Source organism: Ceratotherium simum, chromosome 7 (assembly GCF_057802395.1).
Source record: "Ceratotherium simum simum isolate JZ-2026a chromosome 7, ASM5780239v1, whole genome shotgun sequence".
Lineage (NCBI taxonomy): Eukaryota > Metazoa > Chordata > Mammalia > Perissodactyla > Rhinocerotidae > Ceratotherium > Ceratotherium simum.
Window position 1 is genome coordinate 68,586,888 of NC_141906.1, and position 27,138 is coordinate 68,614,025.

The window sequence follows — 27,138 nt, forward strand, 5'->3', positions numbered from 1 at the left end:
TGTCCGGAATCACCTCCACTCCCACATGACTTTGCCTATTGAAGATATGACTGGTTTTCTGGTCCCTGGTGTCAGCCCTGCAAAAGGAAGCAGAGCTCCCAAGTAGAGCTCCCTCTAGAGTCTCCAGGCCCTGTGCACACTGGGCTGAGCTGGGAGGGCTTCGCTCTCCAGGACACCTGGAACTTGTCCCACAGGCTCAGGGGCTTCCTGGGAACCAGTCCTTCCTCCCTGGAGAATGGCCCGCCCCTTTTGTTTCTGTGAGAAAGCCACTGCTACTTTGCCAGACTCTGTCCCTAGAGGCCTGACTCTCCTGGGGACTCTCATGCCACAGGCTGGTGGTGTACTCAGAGAAGACTCCTCATCGTCCACAATAAGGGGCCAGCCCAGGCCTTGAAGACCCAGGGAGGTGAAGGCAGCCCAGGGGAGCCCGGGAGGGGCAGGTGCTGAGCCAGGAGCCTCCTCCTGCAGAAAAAGAAAAGGGAGATTCAGAAAGAGATGAGGCTTGGGAAGGATTCCTCTAAACCATCGCATCTGGCGAGGCTTCTCCTGAACAAGAAGAGAGCGACAGAGGGGGGAACACGTGGAGAAGCTGAGTGTGGTGTTCTCTGGGGAGGAGATGAGAAACTGAGGTCCCATGCAGGATGGCTGGAGGGAGAAAATGTTTGGATCGGAAAGAGCAACTGCAATGTGGAGAAAGGATGGGCTTGAAGGCAGGGGGAGGGAAGGTGTAACCAGAGGGTCAGCCAGCCATGAAGCACGGGTGGCTCCTGAGCTTAGAAAGTTCAGAAACAAAGCTCTAGAGTGACACTTCTTGGAGAGGGTGGCCATCTGAAACCTTCATCTCAGAGCAAAGGGTTGAGATAGAAAACTCTATTCTAGAAGCTTCCATATGATTAGAAATAGAACCTCTCCAGGAAAGAAAGACAGGACATGGATTCGGTGGACAAGTGGAAAAGGAGCAGCCCCCTGCCGGCAGGAGGTGGGGACAGCAGGACCCCAGGCCTTCACTCTGGGTTCCAAGCAGTCCTTGGTGCTAGGCTTGGGTGCCTGGAGTCTCTGAGGACCTACTGAGACATCAAACTCACTCAGGAGCTCACCAAACTTCCACTCACCTTTCTGGGACTCCAGAGGCTGATGCTCCCCCATCAGACTAGCCTGTCGGAGAACTTCATGTAGACACCATCTGGGCTGCTGATGTGGCCACTGATGGTGAAAGGTGGACCTATCTCCAGCTCCTTCAGGTTCCTGAGAAAAATGATCCAACCAAGTTATCGGGGCTGAGAATCTGGCCTCTCCCTGGTTGCCCAACTCCTTGACCAGAGCATGGGAAGAACTTCCGGGCAGTGACTCACTGACTCACTGACTTATCTTCCAGAATAGGAGTTACCTGGGCCAGACAAGGAGCAGGCCTGCCCTGAGGCAGTGTGTGGATAAGATGACTTACCCCAAGAGGACCTTTCTTTCTTTCTTTCTTTCTTTTGCTGAGGAGGATTCGTCCTGAGCTAACATCTGTGCCAATCTTCCTCTATTTTGTATGTGGGTCACCACCACAGCATAGCCGCCGTCGAGTGGTGTATGTCTACGCCTGGGAACCAAACCTGGGCAGCTGAAGTGGAGCACACTGAACTTAACCCCTAGGCCACAGAGTGGCCCCCCAAGAGAACTTTCTGACTCTCACTCCCTGAATCCCTGATTGTCTTCATTTGCTCCTCTCTTTTGACACCATATTGTGCCCGACATTATATTATTTGTAATCAGGCCTGTGTCCACCATAGATAGTGAAATGCTTGAAGACAGACTATGCTCACTTATCTTTGAACCCTTAGAAACTAATCCACAATACCTGTTACAATAGATCCTCACTGAATAAACGATGAGTAGATGATGAATGATGAGTGAATGAATGAATGGACAGATGGATGGTCCCCGCCTGGGGGTGAATGTTAAGATCACTGTCATCAGGGTCTTACATGGTCCTGTCCAAGTTCAAGTTTTTATTCACGCAACTTTCTAAATGGACTCTCACTCCTTCGTTTTCCCTTGTTTGCTTAGGGGTATGGAGAGGAGACAGGGAAGGGAAGCAGTAAGTTTTGGCTCTATCTTTGATTTTTTCTCAAGCATAACTAACCCCCCGCCCCCACCCCACTCAGATCTGCCTTGAATCTACTCACCGGATTTGGTACAAGTTGAAGACAAAATTAGGCCCTAGGAAGACAATCCAAAAAGAGAGAGTTAGTCCTCCCAGGGAGAGCTGCCCATCACTCTTCTGGAAACATCTGGTGCTCCCTCACCCCTGTCAGGGAGGAGTGGGGTGACTGGGCTGGGCCTCAGGATGCTGTGGGAGGGTCCCAAGCCTGCTTCCTGCCCCACACCCATGGGTGCACCCCATCTTCCCAGACAGAATCACCAGCTTTTTGGGGGCAGATCCTGCCACTGAGGTTCCCTCCATTAAGGGCACTGATTACCCTAGGAAGGAGGCAGTCCTAGCTTGGAGCCCAGCAGAAGACCTGGGCCTGAATCTGGACTCCACCACTTTCCAACCCCGTGACTTTAGCTTCACATTCTCATCCATAAAAAATGGAGACTAAGAATTTCATCCTCACATGGAATTTTAAAGAAAATCATATTAGACAAAAGTGCATTGGCACTTAGTAGGTGCTCCACAAACATTCATGGAAGCTGTTGAAGTTAATTGCAGATCCAGGAAATGTTCTCTATCTCTCAGCATTCCAGCACGCCCTCCCAGCTCTCCTGGGTCCTATGGGAAGTGCAGATATGGATCAGAGTTGAGAGAACCACAGCAAATTCCAAGGGACTCCCCTTGGAGCTGAAGCATCAGCAAGCTTAGGAGAGGGCCCTAAGACCCACAGGCAGGGGAAGAGATGCACAGGGAGCCAGAGTGGGGGACACTTGGAGCTTGGCCTGTCTGGCCCATTGCCCTTGGCCTCGAGGCCCACACAGGCCTCGAGGATGGACTCCTGTAGGCTCTGAGGAAAGAGGAAGCTGGGTGCTTGCTGGGGTGGGAGGAGCCCCCACTCTCTCAGTAAAGGCCCCAATACCCCACCCCCACTACCTCTAGCGCTCAGCCACCCACTCAAGTCTTCAACCACTGCAGCCACCACAGGAAATATTTTTGCATGACTCCACGCTAAAGACTTTGCAGCCCCACCCGGCCTTGCTAACTGCTACTGGAGGGAAGGGGTTGAGCAGAGCTGAGGCAATAGGGTCCAGTGTTTACTCACCCTCCCAGCAGTACCCACGCTGGTACCACTTGGCCAGGCTGTAGCCCAGGATGGACACGAGCAGCAGTGTTAGCCCCACGCCAAGGATCAGGCCCAAGGTGCTGATGGAGTCCTCACCTGCAGAGAGACATAGCCTCCTTCACCCAGCTGCCCAGAGCCCTCTCACAGCCCCCTACACCAACTGACCTGCACCATGTTCCAAATTTCCTCTCCTCCTTCCCCACTGCCACCAAAATGACTGTCCCCCAAGAATCTTGCTCTGAGCTAGCTAGTTGAGCTAAGCCATACTAAGACGTGAATGTCTGATATCTGATTTTTTATAGTGAGCTTGTTTATCCAAAGTAATAGTCCTCTGACAATAGAGATAGTTTGGAGCTGGGAGGCCTTCTTGAAGCCACAGGCTTCTACTCATTGGAAAAGGCGCTGCTGTTTGGGGGAGAGCCCGGGAGGTCTCTCCTGAGTGTGAAGCCTGGTGGTCAGGAAGGGCGGCCTGGAGGGTCCCAAGAGCAGATCCACAGGACCCTCCCCCTGAAGCCTGCATACCCAGTGGCAGAGTGTTAACCCTTGGGCTCCGTTTGATGCTTATATCTTTATCGTTTCTTCCCTTTTTGTGGTATGAGCTCTTAACTAAATTTATATTTTATTTGTAAAGCCAAACCAAAAGAGACACAGAGATTGGAAACCTGCAGGGCGATGAGACAGGCCTGAAGCAGAAGCAGAGAGGGAAACCAGGTTTGCAGGAAGAGGCTGACCATGGGAGCACCGTGGAGGGCAGGGCAGGGAAGGAAGAGGAGGGCCAGCCCCACTCCTGCTGGATGAGCTGCCAGGAGCACAGAAGAATAAAGTGATTCCCTATCTGTATATGGCCTGGTGTCCTGAGGCTCCAGGGGTGTTGCCAAGAGGCCAGGAGGTGCAGTGGTGAAGCACTGCCCTTGGCACAGCAGGCTTGTGTCCGAAACCCAGGTCTATCATTTGCAAAATGTGAAAAATGTGTGAGGGAAAGCAAATCCCTTTCCCTCACTAGACTTCAGTTTGCTTTTATGGAAAATAAGCATAATAATAAATACACATAGAGTTGTTGTGAAGATTAATGGAAATGCCATATAAAGCATTCAGGAAGGAGCTGGCATACACCAAGTGTTCAGTAGTTGTTAATTATGTCATTATTGTTGTTGTCATTATTATCAACGGTGTGACTGTATTTTTAAAATATTTCACAATTCCCGCCATGCAAGCCTTTCCCTCTCCCATGCCCCTTGGCCCTTCTCCTCATGTAAGCAGCCAGGTTATTGTCTACTCAGGGAAGAGAATGTGACAGCAAAATGCAGAGAGAAAGGGTCTATCCTCCTAGTTCTAGATTTCAAAAGTCCAGGCCCTTAGAGAAATGGAAAGGATTCACAACATAGACAAGAGTTGAGCAAAAGCAAGATTATCCTCCTCACCGTACTAGGGAAGATATCTCCAGCCCGAGAGGGAAGGGAGAAAGCGAGATAAGAGAGATGAAGAAAAAGCACTGGGAAACATTGAAAAGATGTCAGTGGGTTCCAGAGAGAAAGTCCTTGTTCCTTGATCCAAAGTTAAGTTCCAGGGAGGCAATAGAATTCCCAGATAGATCTGTAGGATCTGAGAGCTGGACTGGGCCCCAGAGAGACAACAAAAGCCCAGTAAGAATAGTTACACGGAGCACCTTGGCCGATGGAGCCTCAGCTTTGAAGAGTTGTTGTGCTCTCTCATGGCATGGGAGCAACCAAATGATTTCTGTGTCCCAAAGAGGGGTAGGGAAGTCACGCAGAGGCTCTCCAGACCTGAAGGAGTCATACAGCTGGGTTCTAGGGAGACCTCTGCAGCACCCTGCATGGCTGATGCTCAAAACCCAGTTCAGCTGATGGCCATTGCCATGGGTTGCAGTGTGAGCAGATGGCATCAGGGACTATGCACCCCTCCCCCATTCCTTAAGTCCCCAAGAAAAGGAGGAAACAGGGATCCCCAAAGCCACCAATGGCATCTTCTCTGTGCCAGGCACTATTCTAGGCACTTGTATTACAGCAATAAGTAAAACATAAAAATCCCTGTCCTCATGGAGATTATATTCTGGCGGAGGGAAGCAGACAATAAACAAAATAAAGAAATAAATTATATAGTATATTGGAAGGTGATACATGCAAGGGAGAAAGAAAGAAAGGAGAGCAAGAGAGAGAACGCACTGTGGGGATGAGAGTACAGTTTTAAATACAGCAGTCAGGGAACGCTTCGTGGAAAATGTGACAATTGAGGAGAAAGCCCTGAAGGAGGTGAGAGAAAGAACAAGGCGTGTAGACTGCTAGAGCGAAAATGTTCTAGGCAGAGGGAGCAGCAGGTACAGCTGAGGCACAAGCATGCCAAGCAGGTTCCAGGAGCATCAAGGAGCCCTGAGTGATGAGCAGGAGAGCTGCAAGAGACGGGGTCAGGAGCCACATAAAGCCGTGTTTTGAAAGTGATAAGGGAAGTTTGAGTTTTTCTCTGAGCAAGGTAGGGAGTCATGAGAGGATTTTGAGCAGAGAAGTGACATGATCCAATGTTTTAAAAGGATCACGCTGGCTGCTACTGTAAGAATAGGCGTGGTAGGGGATGATGATGAAGGAGGAGACCCGTCAGGAGGCTACTGCAAAAACCCAAGCGAGAGATGATCATTGGGGGAAAGTAGTGCCAGAAACTGAGAGGCTCAAGTCAGAGAGAGATCATCTGTGTGAATAAGAAAGAGCACAACAGTGGCCCAAGAGCTCAAGTCTTCAAGAACTAGGGGTAGTAACCCCGGGGTGAGTGGAAGGATGACTCAACAAGGTGAGGTATTAGTATTTGTGGTGTTTGTGGAAGCTGGGGTTTTGAAGGGTTTCATCAAAGAAAAGTCTGACCAGGAGTAGAAAGTACCAGGAGGAAAACACCAGCAGGGGAATCACAGCCCTTCTAGAAATGCAGCTTGAGAGAGAAGCAGTTGCACTATCCTGTTTGCTACCATTTTTTCCCACCCCTAATGATGCCTCTGGCTTCGGTGGCTTGCAGACACATTTAATTACTCTATTTACCTCTTTATCTTTCTAAGAGGCTCCTTTAACTAATATTCTTTACCTATCCTCCCTTTTGTATACCTTTAAATTTTTATTATAAGATATTTCATGCACACAGAAAGTACACAGAGTGACGTGATGAACATCCACGTACCAATCTTCAAAGAATTCTAAAATTTTGCCATTCTTGCTTATTAAGTATCTCAATTTCAAAATAGTCCTCTCCCGCCTCTCCCTCTAAGTAACTATTCTCCTAAATTTGGTGTTTAGCTTCCCTATGCATGGTTTTTATACTATTATTTCATTTTTTCCCATGAACTATATAAATATATAGCATTGTTTTACATGTTCAAAACTTTATAAAAATGATACTAAGATTACTTCCACTTCCGGCCCCAGTAAAATAATGGAGACCAGATTTACTCTCCCAGCTGAGATAACTAGAAAACCAGAAAAAATAGGTTAAATTATGGAGAAAGGTAGCGCGAGAGGGTGATCCCGGAAGAAGGAAGTGAAATGCGGTGCGCTCTATGCCCGCCTGGCTTACTGCCTGGGGTGTTTCCCACTCACCTTACAAGGAGGTGGGAGCAGAAGAGAGTCCAGCAGTCTGCGCTGAGGAGAAAGAACTTGGCATCCAGGAGACCCACACAGTTCAAATTTACAGGACAAAACACCGGGAAGAGGGCCTGCCCAGAGAGAGTTCCAGAGAGATGTCTGCAAAGGGGTCGCCTGAAGTCTTTGGCTTTGGCGTGTCCTTTAATTTTGCTTATGGTGTCTTTTATAAGCAGAATTTTAACTTTTATTTCAGTTAAATTTATCCATATTTGTAGCTTTTAAAATCTTATATAAGAAATCCATCCCTACTTCAAGGTAGACTCCTTAATTTTCTTCTAAAAGTTTTAAAGTTTTGTTTTTCAAATTTAGGACACTAGTCTACCTGGGATTCATTTTTGTATATGTTATAAGAAAATGATCTAATTTTTATACAGAAAGTTAATTTTCTATACTTTCCTCCCATTATCTTCATTGCCACCACTTTCATATATCAAGTTTTACATATATGTATCTTCTTTTTCTGGGCTGTCTATTGTCTCTTGGTCTAAATGTCTAACACTATACCACTCCTAAATTATCTTAGTTACTATGGTCTCATAATAAATCTTGATAGCTGGTAAAATAAACACTGCACCTAGTCTCCCTCAAAAACATATTAGTTATTCTGGATACTTTGCTTTTTCATGTGAATTTCAGAATCAGCTTTTCAAGATCAGTGAAAATCCTTATTAAAATATTGATTAGGATTACAGTGGATTTTTAGGTTCATTTGGACGAAACTGATATATTTGTTACATAGAATCTTCAAATTTATAAATATGGCATATATTTTAATTTGGGGAATCATCTTTTATAGGCCGTCATAATTTTTATAATTTCCCCCTTAAAGGTTTTACATACCTCTCGTTAGATTTATTCTTAGGAACTTTATAGTGTTGTTGCTACTGTGAATAGGCACTTGTTTTGTGTATATTGGTCTTAAGTCTAGCAATGTTGCTGAAATCTTTCATTCTAATAGTTGTTCTGTGGTTTCTCTTGGATATGTAGACTATCATATTGTCCATAAATGAGGGCAATTTAGTCTCTTCTACTTATTTCTAAATTTATTTTTCTTGTCTTATTGTATTGATTAGAACTTCCAGTATAGTGCATTTTGATATATATATATATATTTAATGCTCTAAATTTACCCCTAGTATCACTTTAGCTTCATTCTGTAAGGTTTGATATGTAATATTTTTACCTTTGTCTCATCTAAATGTTTTGTAATTTCTACTGGGATTTCCTCTTTAACCCATGAATTCTTTGGCAGTGCCTTTTTAGTTTCCAAATATATGGAATGACGTGTTTTTCTTTTTACTGTTTATTAAGACAAATTTTGGTTATAGCATCATGGCTGATACTTTTTATAACAAAAGAGAGTAACGGTTAAATTAATTTCAATAATGGCTCAGTGTTTTCATCTAATTCATGAAGTCAAAGTAAAGCTTTTGGAAGCTCAGTCTGTAGAAGGTAAAACATCTGAGATTATTGTGAATGCTATTGAAAATTCAGTTTAAAAATTTAATGTTAACAATAAAATTGTCTTTTGCATTTTTTCAAACTTTCGTCATTCTGACCTTTAGTCTTGGATATTTTTTCTGGCCTATTTTCTAGTTGACTAATTCTGTCTTCAGCTGTATCTAATCTGCTATTAAACCATCCTTTGTGTTCTTAATTTCAGTTATTGTATTTTTCATTCCCAGAATTTCTATTTAATTCTTTTTCATAATTTCTAATTATTTGTCAAAATTTTCCATCATGTCATTTAATTTCACATTATTTGCTATACCTCTTTGCTTTATTTTTTTATTGGTTCTTCTAGGGTTTATAATATGTATCTTTAACTTACCACAGTCATATATAAGTTAAATGTAAAGGATAAATAAAGATATACCATGCAAAAGCTAATCAAAAGAAAGCTGAAGTAGTTACATTTATATCAGACAAAGTAGATTTCAGAACAATAAATATTACCAAGGATAAAGAAGGATATTTCATAATGATAAAAGGGCTGATTTATCAAAAGAAAATAGCAATCCTAAATGTGCATGCACCATCATTATTCATTTATAAAATATAAGATGGAAAAACGGATAGAACTGAAAGAAAACTAAACAAATCCACAATTATCATTAGCAAATTTAACTCCTCTCTCAGTAATTGATGGAGCATGAAATCAGTAAGGATACGGAAGATATGAACAACACTACCAGCCAACTTGACCCAGTAGACATTTATAGAACACTGTATCCAACATCTGCTACGTACACATTCTTTTCAAGTACACATGGAGCATTAATCAAAATAAATCATATGCTAAACCACAAAACAAGTCTTAATAAATTTTAAAAGATTAAAATTTTATGGAGTATATTCCCTGACCACAGAATTATATTGGAAATGAAAACCAAAAAAAATATGGAAAATTTCCCAATATTTAGAAATTAAACAACACATTTCTAAATACCTCATGGGTAAAAGAAGACATCACAAGAGAAATTAGAAGATACTTTAGAACCAAATGATATTGAAAATACAACATATCAAAAAATATGGGTTGAGGAGACAGTCCAGGGAGACAAATGCAGCTGGAGTTCACAGGACAGAGGTGAGCACTGCTCAGAGAGAGAAGCCCAGAGATGTGCAGAAGGTCCCCCTCAAGCATTCAGTAAGGCATAGATCAGTGTGTATGTGTGAATAAACTATCTGAAGTCGAGAGAGAGCCATCTGAAAGAATTAGCAGGAACAGTGTCTGGCATTCAAATAGAGCAGAGTACAGTGCTTGTTCCCATAAGCCAGACTGGAAATACTCAGAATTCACAGAGCACTGGATAGAGAACTCAGGAAAGTCTTGCCTCATAGTGGGGAATAATTAGCCTTAGACTGAGCACTGCTCTGGACCCACCCAACAAATCATAAAAGCAAGACCAGAAGGGATCAAACTACTTCTAAGTACCTTAACTGCTTCCCAAAATATTTATAGGAAATCAAAAATATCCAGCATTCAACAAGGTAAAATTCACAATGCCTGGCATCCAATGAAAGATTACCAGGCATGCAGAAAAGCAGAGAAACACAACCCGTAATGAGGAGAATAATTAATCAATTGAAACCAAGCCAGAACTGACAAGGATGTTAGAATTGGCAAAGACATTAAAGTAGTTATTATAACTGTATTCCATACGTTCAAAAGTTGGGTAGAGACATTCAAGATATAAAAAAGATGAGCCAGCCCTGATGGCCTAGCAGTTAAAATTTGGCACATTCCGCTTTGGTGACCTGGCTTCAGTTCCCAGTCACAGAACCACACCACTCATCTGTCAGTTGTTATTTGATCACAGCAATGCTGTGGTGGTGGCTCACATAGAAGAACTAGAAGGACTCGCAGCTAGAATATACAACTATGCACTGGGGCTTTGGGGAGGAAAAAATATATATACATAAAAAAGACCCAAATCATATTTCTAGAAATGAAAACCACAATGTCTAAGATAAAAAATATATTAGATGGGATTAACAGCAGATTAGACATTACAGAAGAAAAAAAGTAGTTCCCTTGAAGATATAGCAATAGAAACTATCCAAAATAAAATAATACAGAGAAAAAAAGAATAAAACAAATGACAACAGCATCCGTAAGGTGTGGGACAACTTCAAGCAACCTAGTACGTGGGTAATTTGAGTTTTCGAAGGAGAAGAGGAGGACAGAAAAAATATTTGAAGAGATATAGCCAAAAATTTTCCAAACTTGAAGAATCCATCAAATTATTTATTTAAAAAATACATTTCCAGGGCCGGCCCTGTGGCATAGCGGTTAAGTGCGAGCACTCCACTGCTGGCAGCCCGGGTTCGGATCCCGGGAGTGCACTGACACACCGCTTGTCAGGCCATGCTGTGGCGGCGTCCCACATAAAGTGGAGGAAGATGGGCATGGATTTTAGCTCAGGGCCAGTCTTCCTCAGCAAAAAGAGGAGGATTGGCATGAATGTTAGCTCAGGGCTGATCTTACACACACACACACACACACACACACACACACACACACTAAATAAAAAAATAAACAAAAAAAAAATACATTTCCTTCCCTATGAGAAATTCTGGTACCCATTGTTGATAGCATAACTTTTCTTTTCCATTACTTCAAGGAAAGCCTAGACTATCCTTAGAGAGGGAAGGACTACATTTCCTTTCACCCAACCCTCCATAAGAATCACTCTTTTCAACTAGAGTGTATGTGTAAGTTGGAAAATATATAGGACAACGGTATGGTCTCCGGCAAGAGTTTGAAGTGTGTGTTTTCTGTATTGCTTATAAAGAGTAAAGGCAAATGTTTAGAACTAAACAAAGCAGATGAACAAGTTAGGGTGTATTTTCTTAGTGGAAATTGATAAGGTTTACCCTTTTTCTCTCCTGTGTAATGCCTGTGCAGAGGTGGACCAATCTTCAGGCACAGCCAGAGTTTTCCCCAGTTTTAGGATACCTCAACTATAAGAATAATTAAAGATGAACAGAGAATCCTTTCCTGGGATTTTACATAGGGAAATAATATTTCTACCAAATCCGATACATTAAAATGCAGGTTTGGGCCAGCCCTGTGGCTTAGCGGTTAAGTGCGTGCGCTCCCCTACCGGCGGCCTGGGTTCAGATCCCGGGCGTGCACTGACACAACGCTTGTCAGGCCATGCTGTGGCGGTGTCCCACATACAGCAACTAGAAGGATGTGCAACTATGACATACAACTATCTACTGGGGCTTTGGGGGAAAAAAGGAGGAGGATTGGCAATAGAAGTTATCTCAGAGCCGGTCTTCCTCAGCAAAAAGAGGAGGATTAGCATGGATGTTAGCTCAGGGCTGACCTTCCTCACAAAAAAAAAAAAAAAAAAAAAGAATGTACAATGCAGGTTTTATGTAAGTCTCAGTCACTATGAATTTATGGTAAACTGATAATGATAGCTGTTTCCTCTCCACAAAATTCAAGTTTAAGAAAATGTCAATAAATTAACATTGATCCCAAAGATGGTGCTATAGGTAAAAATTCTCCCAGATTTTTCAAATAGACTGTCAGGTATGTGAGTCCAAAAAACTCTAGTATCACATTTTTTTGCTTAAGTTAGTTTTTACTCTTTTAGGCTGCAATATTATTGCCACCATTATACAGTTTAAAGGAACTATCAATAGAGCTCATAGAAGTTAAATAATCACCCAGATCCACAGAGGTCTACATGCCAGGGCCACAGCAAGAACCCAGTTCTTTCTGGCTCCAGTGCCCATGCCCTTTCCACTATCCTTTTGTTTAAAATGACTTGCTCTATAAAGTTATTAGACAGAAATCAAATAAATTTTAGATGTCATCTCCAAAACAATGATATCAGTTTTAGAATAGTTTATATGAAACTTCTTTGTGTCAGTAGTTAGATAACAGTATTAACTGATTACTGATGCTACCCCCACCCCTAATTCAATACACCCATTAGCATCAGCTCACAAAAGCAAACTTATACTTCCGTTATCTACAGCAGGGAGGCATACATCCACATTATCCAAAAGCAGTTTCGAATCACTAAGATGTTTGTTAAAAATGAGGTTGTTCAAAATGGGAATCCTATTTTATGCCACTCATAGTTGTTATTTGGTCTGGGGCAGGGGGAGTCATTTCTTTCAACTCCCAGTCTTACCATTAAGATGCAGATTTTGTGTAGGGATCAGCAGCCTTATAGTCAAAGGTTAATGAGGAGTCAGTATAACTGTGATCTTTTATTAGTCCTGATCTCACAGAGGACCAAGGGGCTCTAGGGGAAGAGATGCATTCAAGACCACCCTTTTACGTCCCCTTTCCCTCCTTGCTTCACTGCCTCCCCTGAGTCATGCTGATTGGCTCAAGCTTGCTAGTGGGCTAGGTCAATGTGTGTTAAAAGTTCATAGTTGTGGCTCTTCTATTTCACTTCCTCCTTTTCCAGGTCTGGAGCAGTAGGGAACCAGTCTCGCCGTCATGCCCCCTTCATTTATGCTCAGGCACTCTCATTACGACAGTTTCTTGCCCTTGCAGGCCAGAATGTGGTAAGATTCAGGATTGGGATTTGGGCTAATGAGAAGAAAAAAATGCCCCAAGGGTCTTTAGCCTTGGTCATTGCTTGAGCCTGTGGGAACTTGAGACACAAGACCTTTGCTATAATGTTGCTTTATCTTTCCCTTGTCCCCTGTTTCTTTTTGTACATCTCCTCCAAAGATTTTGTGAGGTCTATGGTAGGATTTCAGTATTTCTGGATATGGCCAAAATATTATCTTAATTCCATCAAAACCCCATAAAAAACCTGTACAAACTGATTTTACAAACAAGCTTACGCTTGTCCTTATATAAAATATTGACCTAGGAAACTCGTCTTTAGTTTGTAAAGAAGAAAACTGGCATAAAGTTTACTTAGAATGATGAAGAAGAAAGACAAGAAGATGGAAGAGGAAAAGAAGAATCTGCGAACAAAGTAGAGGGAAGATGCGAGTCAGGAGGCTGGGGAGGAGAAGGCAGAAGAGGGAATTGAGAGGAGAAGAAGAAGAAATTAATGGGTGTGTAGTTTGCAATGCAGGGTGAAAACTGTAATTTCCCTTGTTGAAAATAGAATCAAGAGGCAAGAGAATACAGTCAGTCATCAATATGTCAGACAAATAGAATGCCTAGACTTAGCTGCCCAAATAAACGGCATAGCAACCACACAAGCAAAGTGCAGCATAAATATACAAATAAAACCAAATGCAAAAGACCCCAACCCAGAACAAAATATGACTCAAACAACAGAAGGAAATTCTTCAAAATTGCTTCACTCTCTAGAACCACTTATTAAAAACATACATTAAAATAAAGGAAGGTTAGCCCTGGTGGCTTAGCGGTTAAGTGCGCGCGTTGCGCTACTGGCAGCCCGGGTTTGGATCCCGGGCGCACACCAACACACTGCTTCTCCAGCCATGCTGAGGCCGCGTCCCACATACAGCACCTAGAAGGATGTGCAACTATGACATACAACTATCTACTGGGGCTTTGGGGGGAAAAAAAAAGGAAGTTTACAGGAAAAGAAAGATTAAGGAACCAAATTGAGGACAACATAATATCATTATGGAGATAATACGTTCAACAGAAATTGCAAGGAATAGAATAGATATCATTAAAAACTAAATAACTGACAGAGAGAAAAAGCTTGAGATAAGCACAGAAGACAGGGAAGAAGAACACAGAGAGATTAAAGCAATTAGTGAAAAAGCTAATAGTTACGCAAGACAGACAAAGATAATCCAACCTGAGGAAAATTGGCAACCCGGAGTAGAGAAACCAATAAATTAAATAGAAAATGTTTTCAAAGATATAAGAGAATTTCCCTGAAATGAGAGGTAGATGGCATCTGCAGATCAAGAGTATATCAGCTTTTAGGAAAATTTGATTCAAAATACTCAAAACCAAGATATATTCTATCAAAGCGTTGTTTCAGTTATTAAGCTATTGTTTCTCCACTTCAAGCCCACCCTCTATATTCAACTTTGTGATGCTGCAGGTGGGACTCTGCAAACCACATTTCTCCCCTGCCAACTGGGGGAGGTTCTACCAAAAGGGGATGGCAGAGGGAGACGGAAATGCTGGAGGATAAAGAGTGGACTTGCTCTGTCCTATCTGCTTCCTATTGCCTTCCTGTGGATTTTCTACTGCTGTCAGCATAACCCATTGCTTCTTTCTTACCCCAGCAGTTTCTTCTACAAGCTGTTGGGTCTAGCTTGCAGTTTTTCCAAATTCTTAAAACCAATCTCATACTCCCACCCGCCCTCCAGAAACATGAGCACCAGACCGCCACAGTGCCCTCCCCCAGAGGTCTGAGGCTCTCCTCCAAGATCTATGTTTTAATGCTTCAAAGTTCTTCTCTTTGTTCCCCCAGTCCTAAGCGTAGTAGCTGCTTCTTGCAATTGCTACCTCCATGATACCTTAGCGTTCTCAATCTGCCTTTTCAGTTAACAATTCTCTATAATAAATTCTCTCTGTTAAAATACCTGGTGTGGTTTCTGTTTCCTTACTGGATGCCGATTGTCCAGGCAGAAATATAAAAATCTCCTGGGGGAAGTGTAGGGGGGATGCAACATAATTTAGGATGACCTCAGACTTCTTCACAGAAACTTAGTGCCACGAGACACTGGAGCAATGTCTACAAAGTTCCAAAAAAAAGGTGAAACCCCAAAAATATTTTATCCAGCCAAGATGTTCAAATATAAAGACAATAGGCAGACATTCTCAAATATGAAAGAGCTTAAGGAATAGAATATGTACGTGTGGTTTTTGGTCCCAACTGCAGTTGGTGGGGAGAGTGGCACCATGGTGGCCCTGAGCAGGGTGACGAGGGGGTCCAGGGAGGAAAGCTGCTCAGTGCAAGGGTCTAGTTCCCAGTGGGGTGAGGAGGGTGTCCATGAGGAGGGGCTGCCTGGGGTGAGGAGTCAGGGATAAGTGGAGAGAGGAGGGAACCCACGTGGGAAGTGAGGTCTAACATGGTGAGGAGGGTATCTGTGGAGGAGTGGTCTGGCATGTGGAATGAGAGCCTGAGTGGGATGAGGAAGGCATTCATGGCAGGGTTGGGGAGGATGGCCCAGCAAGGGGAGTCAAGGCCAAGCAAGGGGGAAGAGGATATCCCCTGGAAGAGTGGCCTGGCACAGGGTCAGAGCCTGCATGGGGTGAGGAGAAAAGCCAGGATGGGGCAGCCCAGTGTGAGGGGTCAGATCCCAAGCCAGGTGATAAGGGCATCAGTGCTGGAAAGGAGACAGCAGAGATAGGAGATGATTATGTACAGGGGGTTAATCAAATAAGTAAATATGTTAAGAATTATGGAAGCCATATTTCTCACCCTTGGACAAAGGACTTACAAATACAAAAAGGGACAAACCTAGAATAAACCCTGTGGTGTTATCATGGATTGGAGTTCTTGGTGTGAATTCAGGTTTTCTACCTATATAAATAGATATATGAAATAAACTTGGACATGTATGTACGTAGCTCTGTCCTCTAGGAGGGCTTGGGAGCAACAACGCCCCAATATCAATGAACACACCTACTGCCAAGATCTTGGCTTCTAAATACCATTTTCCGCTCCAAGAAACCAGGGCTACTTGAATAATGGGCTGATTACAGGACTGGCAGGGAAAATACAAGATGAACCTGAAAATCTTCTTTTACCTCCCTCCCCCCAAAAAAGAAAGGCCTATCAAATAATGGGGGCATATCAAAAGGACATTTAAGCCAACTTTATTGGCCAAATCATGACAATTTGAGCATCAAAATAAATAATAGCAGTAACAACCCACTGAATAAATAAAAACCATAAATCCATGCAGATATTAATTAATTAACCTATTATTTAAAAGTTTAGTGCATATTGGTATATTTACATAGTTTCAAAGTCCCTCCCCACAAAATACTTACTAATTACAAAGAGAAAAAAGAGTAACTGTAAAGAGGAAGCCTGGTAAACACCACCATAATCGAGTGATCAAAGTGAACATCATCAGTAATGAGACAAACACAAATGGTGTGCCTCCTGATAGCATGCCATGAGAAGAACACAGCATCACTTCTGCAGCATTCCTGCCAAAGATGCAGAACCTGAGTCTAATCATGAAGAGACATCATATAAACCCAGACTGAGGGCATTTAAGGAATAGTTGGCCTGCAATCTTCAAGTGTAAAGGTCATGAATTTCAAGAGAAGATGGAGGAACTATTCCAGACTGAAGCCGACTAAAAACACATGACAACTAAATGCAACCCTGATTCTGAACCGGATACTTTTGCTATAAAAGCCATTACTGGGGCAATTGACAAAACTTGAATAATCTGAGGATTAGACGGAAGTAATGTATTGATATTAATTTTCTGATTCTGATCATTATATCATGGTTATGTAGTAGGGAAATGTCTTTGTAGGAAACATACTCTAGGGTATTCAGGTGTGATGGGGTATCAGGTCAGTAACACTCTCAAATCATTCAGGGAAAAAAGTTTTGGTGTACTTTTTTTAACATAGTTCCAACTTTTCTATAAGTTTGTAATCATTTCAAAATAAAATTTAATAATTTTTAAATTGCAATTGCGGGGCCGGCCCCGTGGCTTGGTGGTTAAGTGAGCGCGCTCCGCTGCTGGCGACCCGGGTTCGGATCCCGGGCTCGCACCGACGCGCTGCTTCTCCGGCCATGCTGAGGCCGCGTCCCACATACAGCAACTAGAAGGATGTGCAGCTATGACACACAACTATCTACTGGGGCTTTGGGGGGAAAAAATAAATAAATAAAATCTTTAAAAAAAAAAAATAAAATAAAAAATAAATTGCAATTGGTCTCTATTTACTGGTTTACAAAATCTCCAAGACATTGTATAAATGAAAAAGCAAAGTTTAAACGGATATATTATACTATCTTTCTTGTATACTTTTCAAAAGAGTATATATTTTGGGGGCCGGCCTAGTGGCACAGCGGTTAAGTGTGCGCACTCCACTTCGGCGGCCCATGGTTCGCAGGTTCGGATCCCGGGCGCGCAGCGGTGCACCGCTTGTTAAGCGATGCTGGGGCAGCGTCCCATATAAAGTAGAGGAAGATGGGTATGGATGTTAGCCCAGGACCAATCTTCCTCAAGAAGAAAAGGAGAAGATTGGCATCAGATGTTAGCTCAGGGCTAGTCCTCCTCACACACACAAAAAAAAGAATATATATTTTGATACATATATATATATATATATATACACACACACACACAGTTTTTCTGGACAGATGCAGAAGAGCAATAATGCAGTGATCTGACAGAGGGACGGGGTGGTGGTGGGAAGGAGCTTTTATTTTTCATTTTATATCTTCATGCATGGTTTAAATGTTATTATCAGGTACATATATTAGTCTAATTTTTAAAAAAAACAATAGGAGTTTTCTGGAAAGTGAAATTATGTGCCATTTTTGTTTTTCTTTATATTTTTATGCACTCAAAAAAAACTAATGAATAATGTTAAACATTTGCATGCACACACATTTAAAAATGTATTTTTCTGTCTATAGTTAGGGTAAAAGGTTGACAAGGATCAGATATTATTAAATCAAGTTTTGAACAATTTTTGTAGCCAAAAGTCTTTACCTGGTGTTTTATTTAATTTAGGCTTTTTAATTTAAAAATGTATATGAGGAATTGTTCTTGGCTACCAATTAGCAAGGATTCTAGAACACACAGGCGTCAAGGCAGTTATCTCAGGACCATGTTGCTGAGAAAAGAAGACTCTCATTGATTAATTTAGGTCTATGCTCCACTACTTCTACCACCAAACCTCACCCTGTGGAATACGTTTTTAAATCTACCCTCCTGCTGGTTCTAAGACATTTGACAAGCATTTTCCAAATGTAAAGATTTTGGAGGTAATAAGTTTAAATAGGATTTAGATTTGATAAACCCTGTGTGTTCTCGTCCATATTTCTCTCTGTGCTGCCTTACTGTTACAGTCAAGGGGCTTTTCCTACTGTTATTGTTGTTGTTGTTTGGCCTCCTGACAGTGTCCTCACAAAATCAAGAAAACCTAGAGCAAGAATCACATTTACTCAAACATGGCACGGTTAAAAGAGATTTTAGTTTGCAACGATCCCTTGATCAGAGATGAAAACAGAAGGCTCCTTCTCTCAAGGCACTTAAAGATGAAAGTTTCAACAAGCAGTTCAGATGAGTTTACTTGAAGTTTCAGAAGACTGTCAGACAGCAAGAAATCACTTACAGAATTCTAGAATCCCTTGGCAATATAGAACAGAAGTTAAGAGTTTAGGTGCTGGTACCAAACAAACATGAGTTTTAATCTCAACTTTACCATTTACTTACAATGTGCCTTTGAGCGAGGTATTTAATCTCTCCCAAACTCGGCTTATTTACCTATGAAATGGAAATAAAAGTACCTGCCACTTGGAATTATTATAGGTTTCTTTGAAATAATATATGTCTACCACAAAGAAAACACTTAATAAATATTAATAGTAGTAATCGTTGTTGTTGTTGATGATGATGACTTTTTTTAAAAAAATCATTGCTGTCTCGATCTATATTCCCGATTTCACAATTCCAAATATGGGTTAAAACAGGCTCAGAGACCACAATGTCAAGGGTAAAAGTAAGAGGGAAATGACTATTTTCTATATGCACCAAGATATTCATCATAAGAATCCTAAGAAAGGAGCCAACCACCTTATCACAACATTAGCCAAAGGGTGGAGCTGTCAGTGAAACTTCCTTTGGAATATGTGTCCATTAGGCTGTCAGTAAGACCAGGCTGTAGTTATGAATATAAGTAGCGAGGAGTTTTCCTCTGAAATTTACAACTTTCCCTCTGGTTCCACATCGGTTTTAAGTAGAGCTCAAGGACCACTCACACAAGCGAGCTTTCTATGATTCAGACAGCATTTATTCCCACACTCAATGAGTATTTATGGAGTTCCAGCTCTGTGCCAGGTCTTGCAATAGACACTGGGCATAGAGTTGTCAAGGCAGACAGGACCTCTGCTCTCATGTGTCCGTGTTCTACGGGGAGAGGTATGTTAAATAGATAATCATCCTAGTAACCTATTGATCAAAAACATACATTCTATGAAGAAGTACAGGGTGTCAGATTGTTATTAGAACAGGGGGAACTGAACTATTCTGGGAGGTTAGAAAAGGCTTCTCAGAGGAGGTCACATCTAAGCAAGACCTGAATCAGAAGAAGTTAAGAACGGCATTTAAGGCAAAGAGAACAACGTGTGCAAAGGGCCTGAAATAGGACAGAGCATGCTATATGCACAGTAAAAATTTGAAAGCCTAGTGTGAGACTAGAGTATATGTTGGTGTGGGGAAGAGGGGAGGGGTGGAGCAGGAAGTGGGCAGAGAGAGATAGAGGCATGAGAAGAAGTGGAAGAGATGAATAAGATCTTGTAGTCCATGTAAAAGATTTTGTACTTTATTGTAAGAACAATAGGAAACCACTCAAGCTTTTAAGTGATGTAATGTTATGACCAAATGTGCTCTTTGTAAAAACCACTCTGACTGCCATGTGTAGAATAAATTAGAAGTGAGCAAAAATAGAGGCAGGAATGCCAGTTGGGAGGCAAGAGAAGATGGTGACTTCAATTTGGGTAATTATTATCTTTGCCATGGAATACAGGGAATAAGTAATCCAAACATCCAGACAATTCAACAGGTAGCTTTGGTGGAAGGCATATAGTATTGAGGCTTATATTCAGTTAATTAGGAAACTAGACTGGGCCAAACAGGATTTTATTGCCTTGGTCCAGGAGCTATGTAATAACTTCTTTAAGGTTGTTCAAAAAAAAAAAGGAGCCAGAGAGATAAAATTCTAGCACGACAGCATAAGGAGATCAACTGACCCACTCCCCAGTGAAAGTGGTGAAAATTATTTTTTAAAGACAACCATTTAAAGCTCTGGAAATGGTTCTAAGGACAAACAGCAAACACAGAAACATCTATATTCAAGAAAATCTATGAAAATTTGGTGAGAAAGGCAAGAATCTGTGGTATTTGAACCAAGACCACTGCCTCACCGCCCCCCCACCCCACCCCTCAGCTCAGCAAGGCAGAGACTTCACTCCAGACCTCTGCATCCAAGAACACAGGGCTCCCCCTTTCCACAGCACCCAGTTGGAGGGCTTTCTTCCCCGGAGGAACAGGACTTCAGCATTTCTCCTCCAGTCCCCAGATACTGCTGCTGAGGCTAAGTTCTAGGTGAATGGGGTAAAGAAGTGGGGTCTCTCTCTTCCACCCAATCCGCTTTCATGGGATGGAAGCTCTACTTGGGGCATGGCAAGCTGAGACTATTGGGACCCCAATTGCCCTTGACTTAGCTCATGAGGCAGTGCTTCCACACCAGGAGAGCCAAGCCAAGAGACCTCAGGCTGCTGTCCCCCACCCACGATTATTCAGCTCCTAGAGTAGAGGTGTCATTCAGAGAGAAATTTGCCATTGTCCTCATCCCCAGCTCCAGAGTCTTGTCTCAGAGATTTTTTCCTGAGGGGAAAGCAGACTGTAAAACAGATAATATTCATAATGTCTTCCAAAAGGAACTGACTTCCTTTGCAACAGAGCATGAAGTTCAAACCTAATATTTGCTCTCAAGACAGTGAAGGTTGTGGAGAAAAGCAAATGTAGGAAGATTCACTGATTTAATGAAGATACAGCCCAGATTGTAGGCTGGCTAGTTTGTAGGAGAGACGCAGAGGATAAGGCAGTTGGGAGAAACCCTCATGGAGGCAGAACAAATATCAAACATAGACCTCAGATACTATTCCTTCAAAATAATCCACAATTTGGTTGAATTTATTTATAGAGCAATTTATGCCCAAGAGTATTGTTGAAAACAATACAGCAATCAACCAGAAATTAGTGTGATTTAACAGCTGAGTGTGGTCAAAGAAAGAGAGCCCTACAAATACCACTGTCATCTCAGGGTAACTGTGGGCATACTCAAAGCTGCATCTCCCTGAGGAGCAGCATCAGAGGGTGGACACTGGTGGGGAGAATTAGACTTCACTAAAACAATCCAGCCAATCACTAAAAAATAAACAAGAAATAACAATAACAAGCCTGGAAGGGGAGGGACCAGGACCCAGAATTGCTACAACGTATCATCTAAAATGTCCAGTTTCCAACAAAAATAAATATATAAAGCATGCAAACAAATAGGAAAGTATAACCCACATGCCAGAAAAAAAAGCAGGCAACATAAATTGCCTGGGAGAGCAAGTAGATGTCAGATTTAACACAAAAAGTCTTAAAATAGCCATTTTAAATATTTTCAGAGAACTAAAGGAAAGCATGATTTAAAAAGTAAAGGAAGATATGATAACAATGTCACATTAGAGAGAATATCAATAAAGCAATAGAAACTATGAAAAAGAATCAAATTGAAATTCTGGAGTTGAAGAGTACAATAACTGAAATAAAAATTTCTTTATAAGGGCTCAACAGTAGATTTGAACTGGCATAAGGAAGAATTAAAGAAGCTGAATCACTAGATTGATAGAGATTATGCAAGCGGAAAACCAGAAAAAAGAATGAAGAAAAGTGAACTAAGCCCAGAGAATTGTGAGACACAATAAAGTGTACCAACATATATGTAATCAGAGTATCAGAATGAGAGGAGAGAGAGAAGAGAGCAGATAAAATATTCAAAAGAATAATGGCAGAAAACTTCCCAAGTTTATTGAAAAAATACACACCCAAGAAGCTCAATGAATTCCAGATAGGGTAAACACAAAGAGATCCATAAACAGACACATCAATGCATCATAGTAAAAAAAAAAAATGCCAAAAATCAAAGACAAGGAGAAAATTTTGAAAGCATCAAGAGAAAAATGACTCACCACTTACAAAGGAACTCCGATAAGATTAGCAGCTAGCTTCTCAGCCGAAAGAATGTAGGCCAGAAGCAGTGGAATAAAACATTCAAATTGCTCAAAGGAAAAAAAAAACTGTCAACCAAGAATCCTATATTCTGCAAAGCTACCTTTCAAAAATGAAGGTGGAAAAAAGACTTTCCCAGATAAACAAAAGCTGAGAGAATTTGTTGCTAGCAAACCCACCTTATAATAAATACTAAAGGATGATCTTCAGGCTGAAAGTAAATGATCCCAGATGATCATTTTAGTCCACACCAAAAAAAAAACAAAGGTAATTATGTACCAGTAAAGGTAATTATGTAATTATTTTTTAGAAGTATAAATGCATATTTCTTTCCTTCCTTCTTATAACTGATTTAAAAAAAGTATAATTGTATAAATAATATGTATATAATGTAACGTCAGGCCTATTACATATAGAAATGCAATATATTTGTCAATAACAACACAAGGGAAGTGGGTAGGAGAAAAGCTATTTTGGCCTAAGGAAATGACTGCAGTTAGTAAAGTTATAAGTACAACAATGTATTGTTGGGTTTGTAACATTAATAGATGTGATATGTATAACAATAATACACAAAAGGGGGGAAGTAGAATAGAGCTACATAAAAGTAATGTTTCTATGCATCACTGGAATTAAGCTAGTATAAATCTGAAGCTGATTCTGATAAGCTAAGATGTATACAGTACACCATAGAGCAACCACTAAAAAAAAAAAAGTGAAAAAATATGAAAGAAATTAAAATGCTACATTAGGGGCTGGTCCCGTGGCTTAGCGGTTAGGTGTGTGTGCTCCACTTTTTAGGTGTGTGTGCTCCGCTACTGGCGGTCTGGGCTTGGATCCTGGGCGCACACCAAGGCACCACTTGTTCAGCCACACTGAGGCGGCATCCCACATACAGCAACTAGAAGGATGTGCAACTACGACATACAACTATCTACTGGGGCTTTGGGGAGAAAAACGGAAAAAAAGGAGGAGGATTGGTATGGATGTTAGCTTAGGGCTGATCTTCTTCACAAAAAAACAAAAACAAAATAAAATGCTACATTAGAAAATATCTACTTAATGCAAAAGAAAGCAGTAAGGGAAGACTAGAGGAACAAAAAAGACATGGGCAATATAGAAAACAAAAAGTAAAATGGCAGATATAAATCCAACTATATCAATAATAGCATTAAATATGAATGCATTAAACAATCAAATAAAAAGGGGAAGAATGTCAGACTGGATTAAAAAAGAAACCAACGTGGTCCAACAGTATAGTGTCTATAGGAGATACAATTTAGAGTCAAAGATACAAATACTTGAACGTAAAAGGATAGAAAAAAGGATATCATGCAAACAGCAACCACAAGAAAGCTGGAGTGGCTACACTTATATCAGATAAAATAGACTTTAAAAAAAATATATTACTAGAGATAAAGAGGGATATTTCATAATAATAAAAGAGTCACTCTATCAGGAAGATATAATAATTATAAACATATATGTACCTAATAGCAGAGCACCAAAATACATAAAGTAAAAACTGGCAGAAATGAAGAGAAGTAGACAATTCAACAATAATAGTTGAAAATTTCAATATCCTACTTTCAATATTTGATAGAACACCAAGACGAAAGATCAGCAAGGAAATAGAAGACTTGAACAACACTATAAAGCAATTAGACCTAACAGACATCTATAGAACACTCCATCCAACAACAATAAAATAGACATTCTTCTCAAGTGCACATGGAACATTATCCAGAGTAGACCATATGCTATGCACAAAACAAACCTCAATTAATTTAAAAGGATGGAAATAACACAAAGTATGTTCTGTGACCACAATGGAATGAAATTAGAAATCAATAGCAGGAAAAAATTTGAGAAACTCACAAATATGTGGAAATTAAACAACAAACTCCCAAGTATGACCCATAACCAATGAATCAAAGAAGAAACCAAAAGAAAAATCAGAAAACACTTTGAGATTCATGAAATTAAAGACACAGCATACCAAAATTTATGGAGTGCAGTTAAAGCAGTGATTAGAGGAATATTTATAACTGTAAATGCATACTTTAAGAAAAAATAAAGATCTCAAATCAATAGCCAGACCTGCCAACTTAAGACACTGGACAAAGGACAAACTAAACCTAGAGCAAGCAGAAGAAAGGAAATAGCAAATATTAGAGTAGAAATTAATGAAATAAAAAATAGAAAAACAATAGAGAACATAAAGGAAACCAGAAATTGGTTCTTTGAAAAGATCAACAAAATCGACAAATTTTAGCTATATTAACCAAGAAAAAAAAGAGAAGACTCAAATTACTAGAATCAGAAATAGACAGTAGGGGGTGGGCCAGCCCTGTGGTGTAGCAGTTAAGTGTGTGCATTCTGCTGCTGGGGACTCAGGTTTGGATCCCGGGTGTGCACCAACGCACCACTTGTCAGGCCATGCTGTGGCAGCATCCCATATAAAGTGGAGGAAAATGGTCATGGATGTTAGCTCAGGGCCAGTCTTCCTCAGCAAAAAGAAGAGGATTGGCAATGGATGTTAGCTCAGGGCTGATCTTCCTCACAAAAACAAAAAAAGAAAAGAAAAAAGAAATAGACGAGGGGACATTACTACCTATCTTACCGAAATAAAAAGGATTATAAAGGAATACCATGAACAATTGTATACCAACAAATTAGATAACTTAGATGAAATGGACAAATTCCTAAAAAGATACAAACTTCTAAAACTGACTCAAGAAGAAAGAGACTGAGTAGATGTAACAAGTGAAGAGATTAAATTAGTAATCAAACACCTACCCACAAAGAAAAGACCAAGCCAGAATATCTTCACTCCTGAAATCTACCAAACACTTAAAGAAGAAAGAATACCAATTCTTCACAAACTCTTCCAAAAAATTCCAAGAAACTCTTCCCAACTCGTTTTCTAGGGCCAGTATTACCCTAATACCAAAAACAAACAAAGATATCACAAGAAAAGAAAATTACAGACAAATATCTCTTATGAATATGGACATAAAAATCTTCTACAAAATACTAGCAAACCTAATACAGTAACATATAAAAAGAATTATACAACATGTCCAAGTGGGATTTATCCCAGGAATGTAAAGTTGTTTCAACATCTGAAAATCAATTAATACAGATATCAATATAATAAAAAACAAAAATGTAGTATAGCCACTATGGAAAACAGTATGGAGGATCCTCAAAAAATTAAAAATAGAACTACCATATGATCCAGCAATTCCACTTCTGGGAATATATCCAAAGGAAACAAAAACACTAACTTGAAAAGATATCTGTACCCTCATATTTATAGCAGCATTATTTACAATAGCCAAGACACGAAACAACCTAAGTGTCCATCAATGGATGAATGGATAAAGAAATGGTGGTGTATATATACAATGGAATATTATCCAGCGATAAAAAATGAGGAAGTCCTATCATTTGCAACAACATAGATGAACCTTGAGAGCATTATGCTAAGTGAAACAAGTCAAAGAAAGACAAATACTGTATGATCTCACTTATAAGTGGAATCTAAAACAAACAAACAAAAACCAAACTTATAGAAAAAGGGATCAGACATGCGGTTACCAGAGGTGGAGAGTGGAGGGAGGGGGAATTGGAGGATGGTGGTCAGAGGTACAAATTCCCAGTTATAAGATAAATAAGTACTAGGGATGTAATGTACAATATGATGACTATAGTTAACACCGCTGTATGATATATAGGAAAATTGTTAAGAGAGTAAATCCTAAGAGTTCTCATCAGGGGCTGGCCCCATGGCTTAGTGGTTAAGTTTGGCATGCTCTGCTTTGGCAGCCTGGGTTCGCGGGTTCAGATCCTGGGTGAAGATCTGCACCACTCATCAGCCATGCTGTGGCAGTGACCCACATACAAAATAGAGGAAGATTGGCACAGATGTTAGCTCAAGGCAAATCTTCCTCAAGCAAAAAAAAAAAGAGGAATATGGCAACAGATGTTAGCTCAGGGCCAATCTTTCTCAGCAAAAAAAAAAAAAAGAGTTCTCATGATAAGGAGAAAATTTTTTCTTTTCTTCTTTCTTTTCTTTATTTTGTACCTATATGTGGTGATGGATGTTAGCTGGACCTATTGTGATAATCACTTCACAATATATGTAAATCAAACCGTCATGCTGTACACTTTAAACTTATATAGTGATGTGTGTCAACGATCTCTCAATAAAACTGGAAAAAAATAAAAGTAAAATTTTTTTAAAAGTCACATGATCATCTCAACAAATGCAGAAAAATCATTTGACAAAATCCAACACCCTTTCATGATAAAAATGCTCAACAAACTAGGAATAGAAGGGAACTTCCTCAAACTTGATAAAGTACCTCTATGAGAAACCCACAGCTAACATCAGACTTAATGGTAAAAAGACTAGATGCTTTCCTCCTAAGATCAGGAACAAGACAAAGATGTCCATTCTTGCCGCTTCTATTCAACATTGTACTAGAGGTTCCAGCCAGGGCAATTAAGGCAATAAAAAGAAATGAAAGGCATCCACATTGGAAAGGAATAAATGAAATTATCTCTATGCATAGGTGACGTCATCTTATATATTTTAAAAAAAAATCCGGGGCCCGCCCTGTGGCTTTGTGGTTAAGTGCGCGCACTCCACTATTGGCGTCCTGGGTTCGGATCCTGGGCTCACACCGATGCACCACTTCTCCAGCCATCGCTGAGGTGGCGTCCCACATACAGCAACTAGAAGGATGTGCAACTATGACATACAACTATCTACTGGGGCTTTGGGGAAAAAAAGGAGGAGGATTGGCAATAGACGTTAG

The 27,138-nt window shown here is 40.8% G+C and overlaps 1 protein-coding gene across 1 annotated transcript in view; it reads right to left on the reverse strand.

Annotated features, from left to right (window-relative positions):
* Positions 1-1,145: 1,145 nt before the first annotated feature.
* The window catches only part of SMIM35 (small integral membrane protein 35), a 34,642-nt gene continuing 8,649 nt past the window's right edge, over positions 1,146-27,138 (reverse strand). Inside the window, 4 exon segments of the mRNA XM_087434088.1 lie at positions 1,146-1,245; positions 2,172-2,205; positions 3,243-3,426; positions 3,429-3,506. Of these exon segments, the coding sequence (XP_087290214.1) occupies positions 1,146-1,245; positions 2,172-2,205; positions 3,243-3,426; positions 3,429-3,506 (396 nt within the window).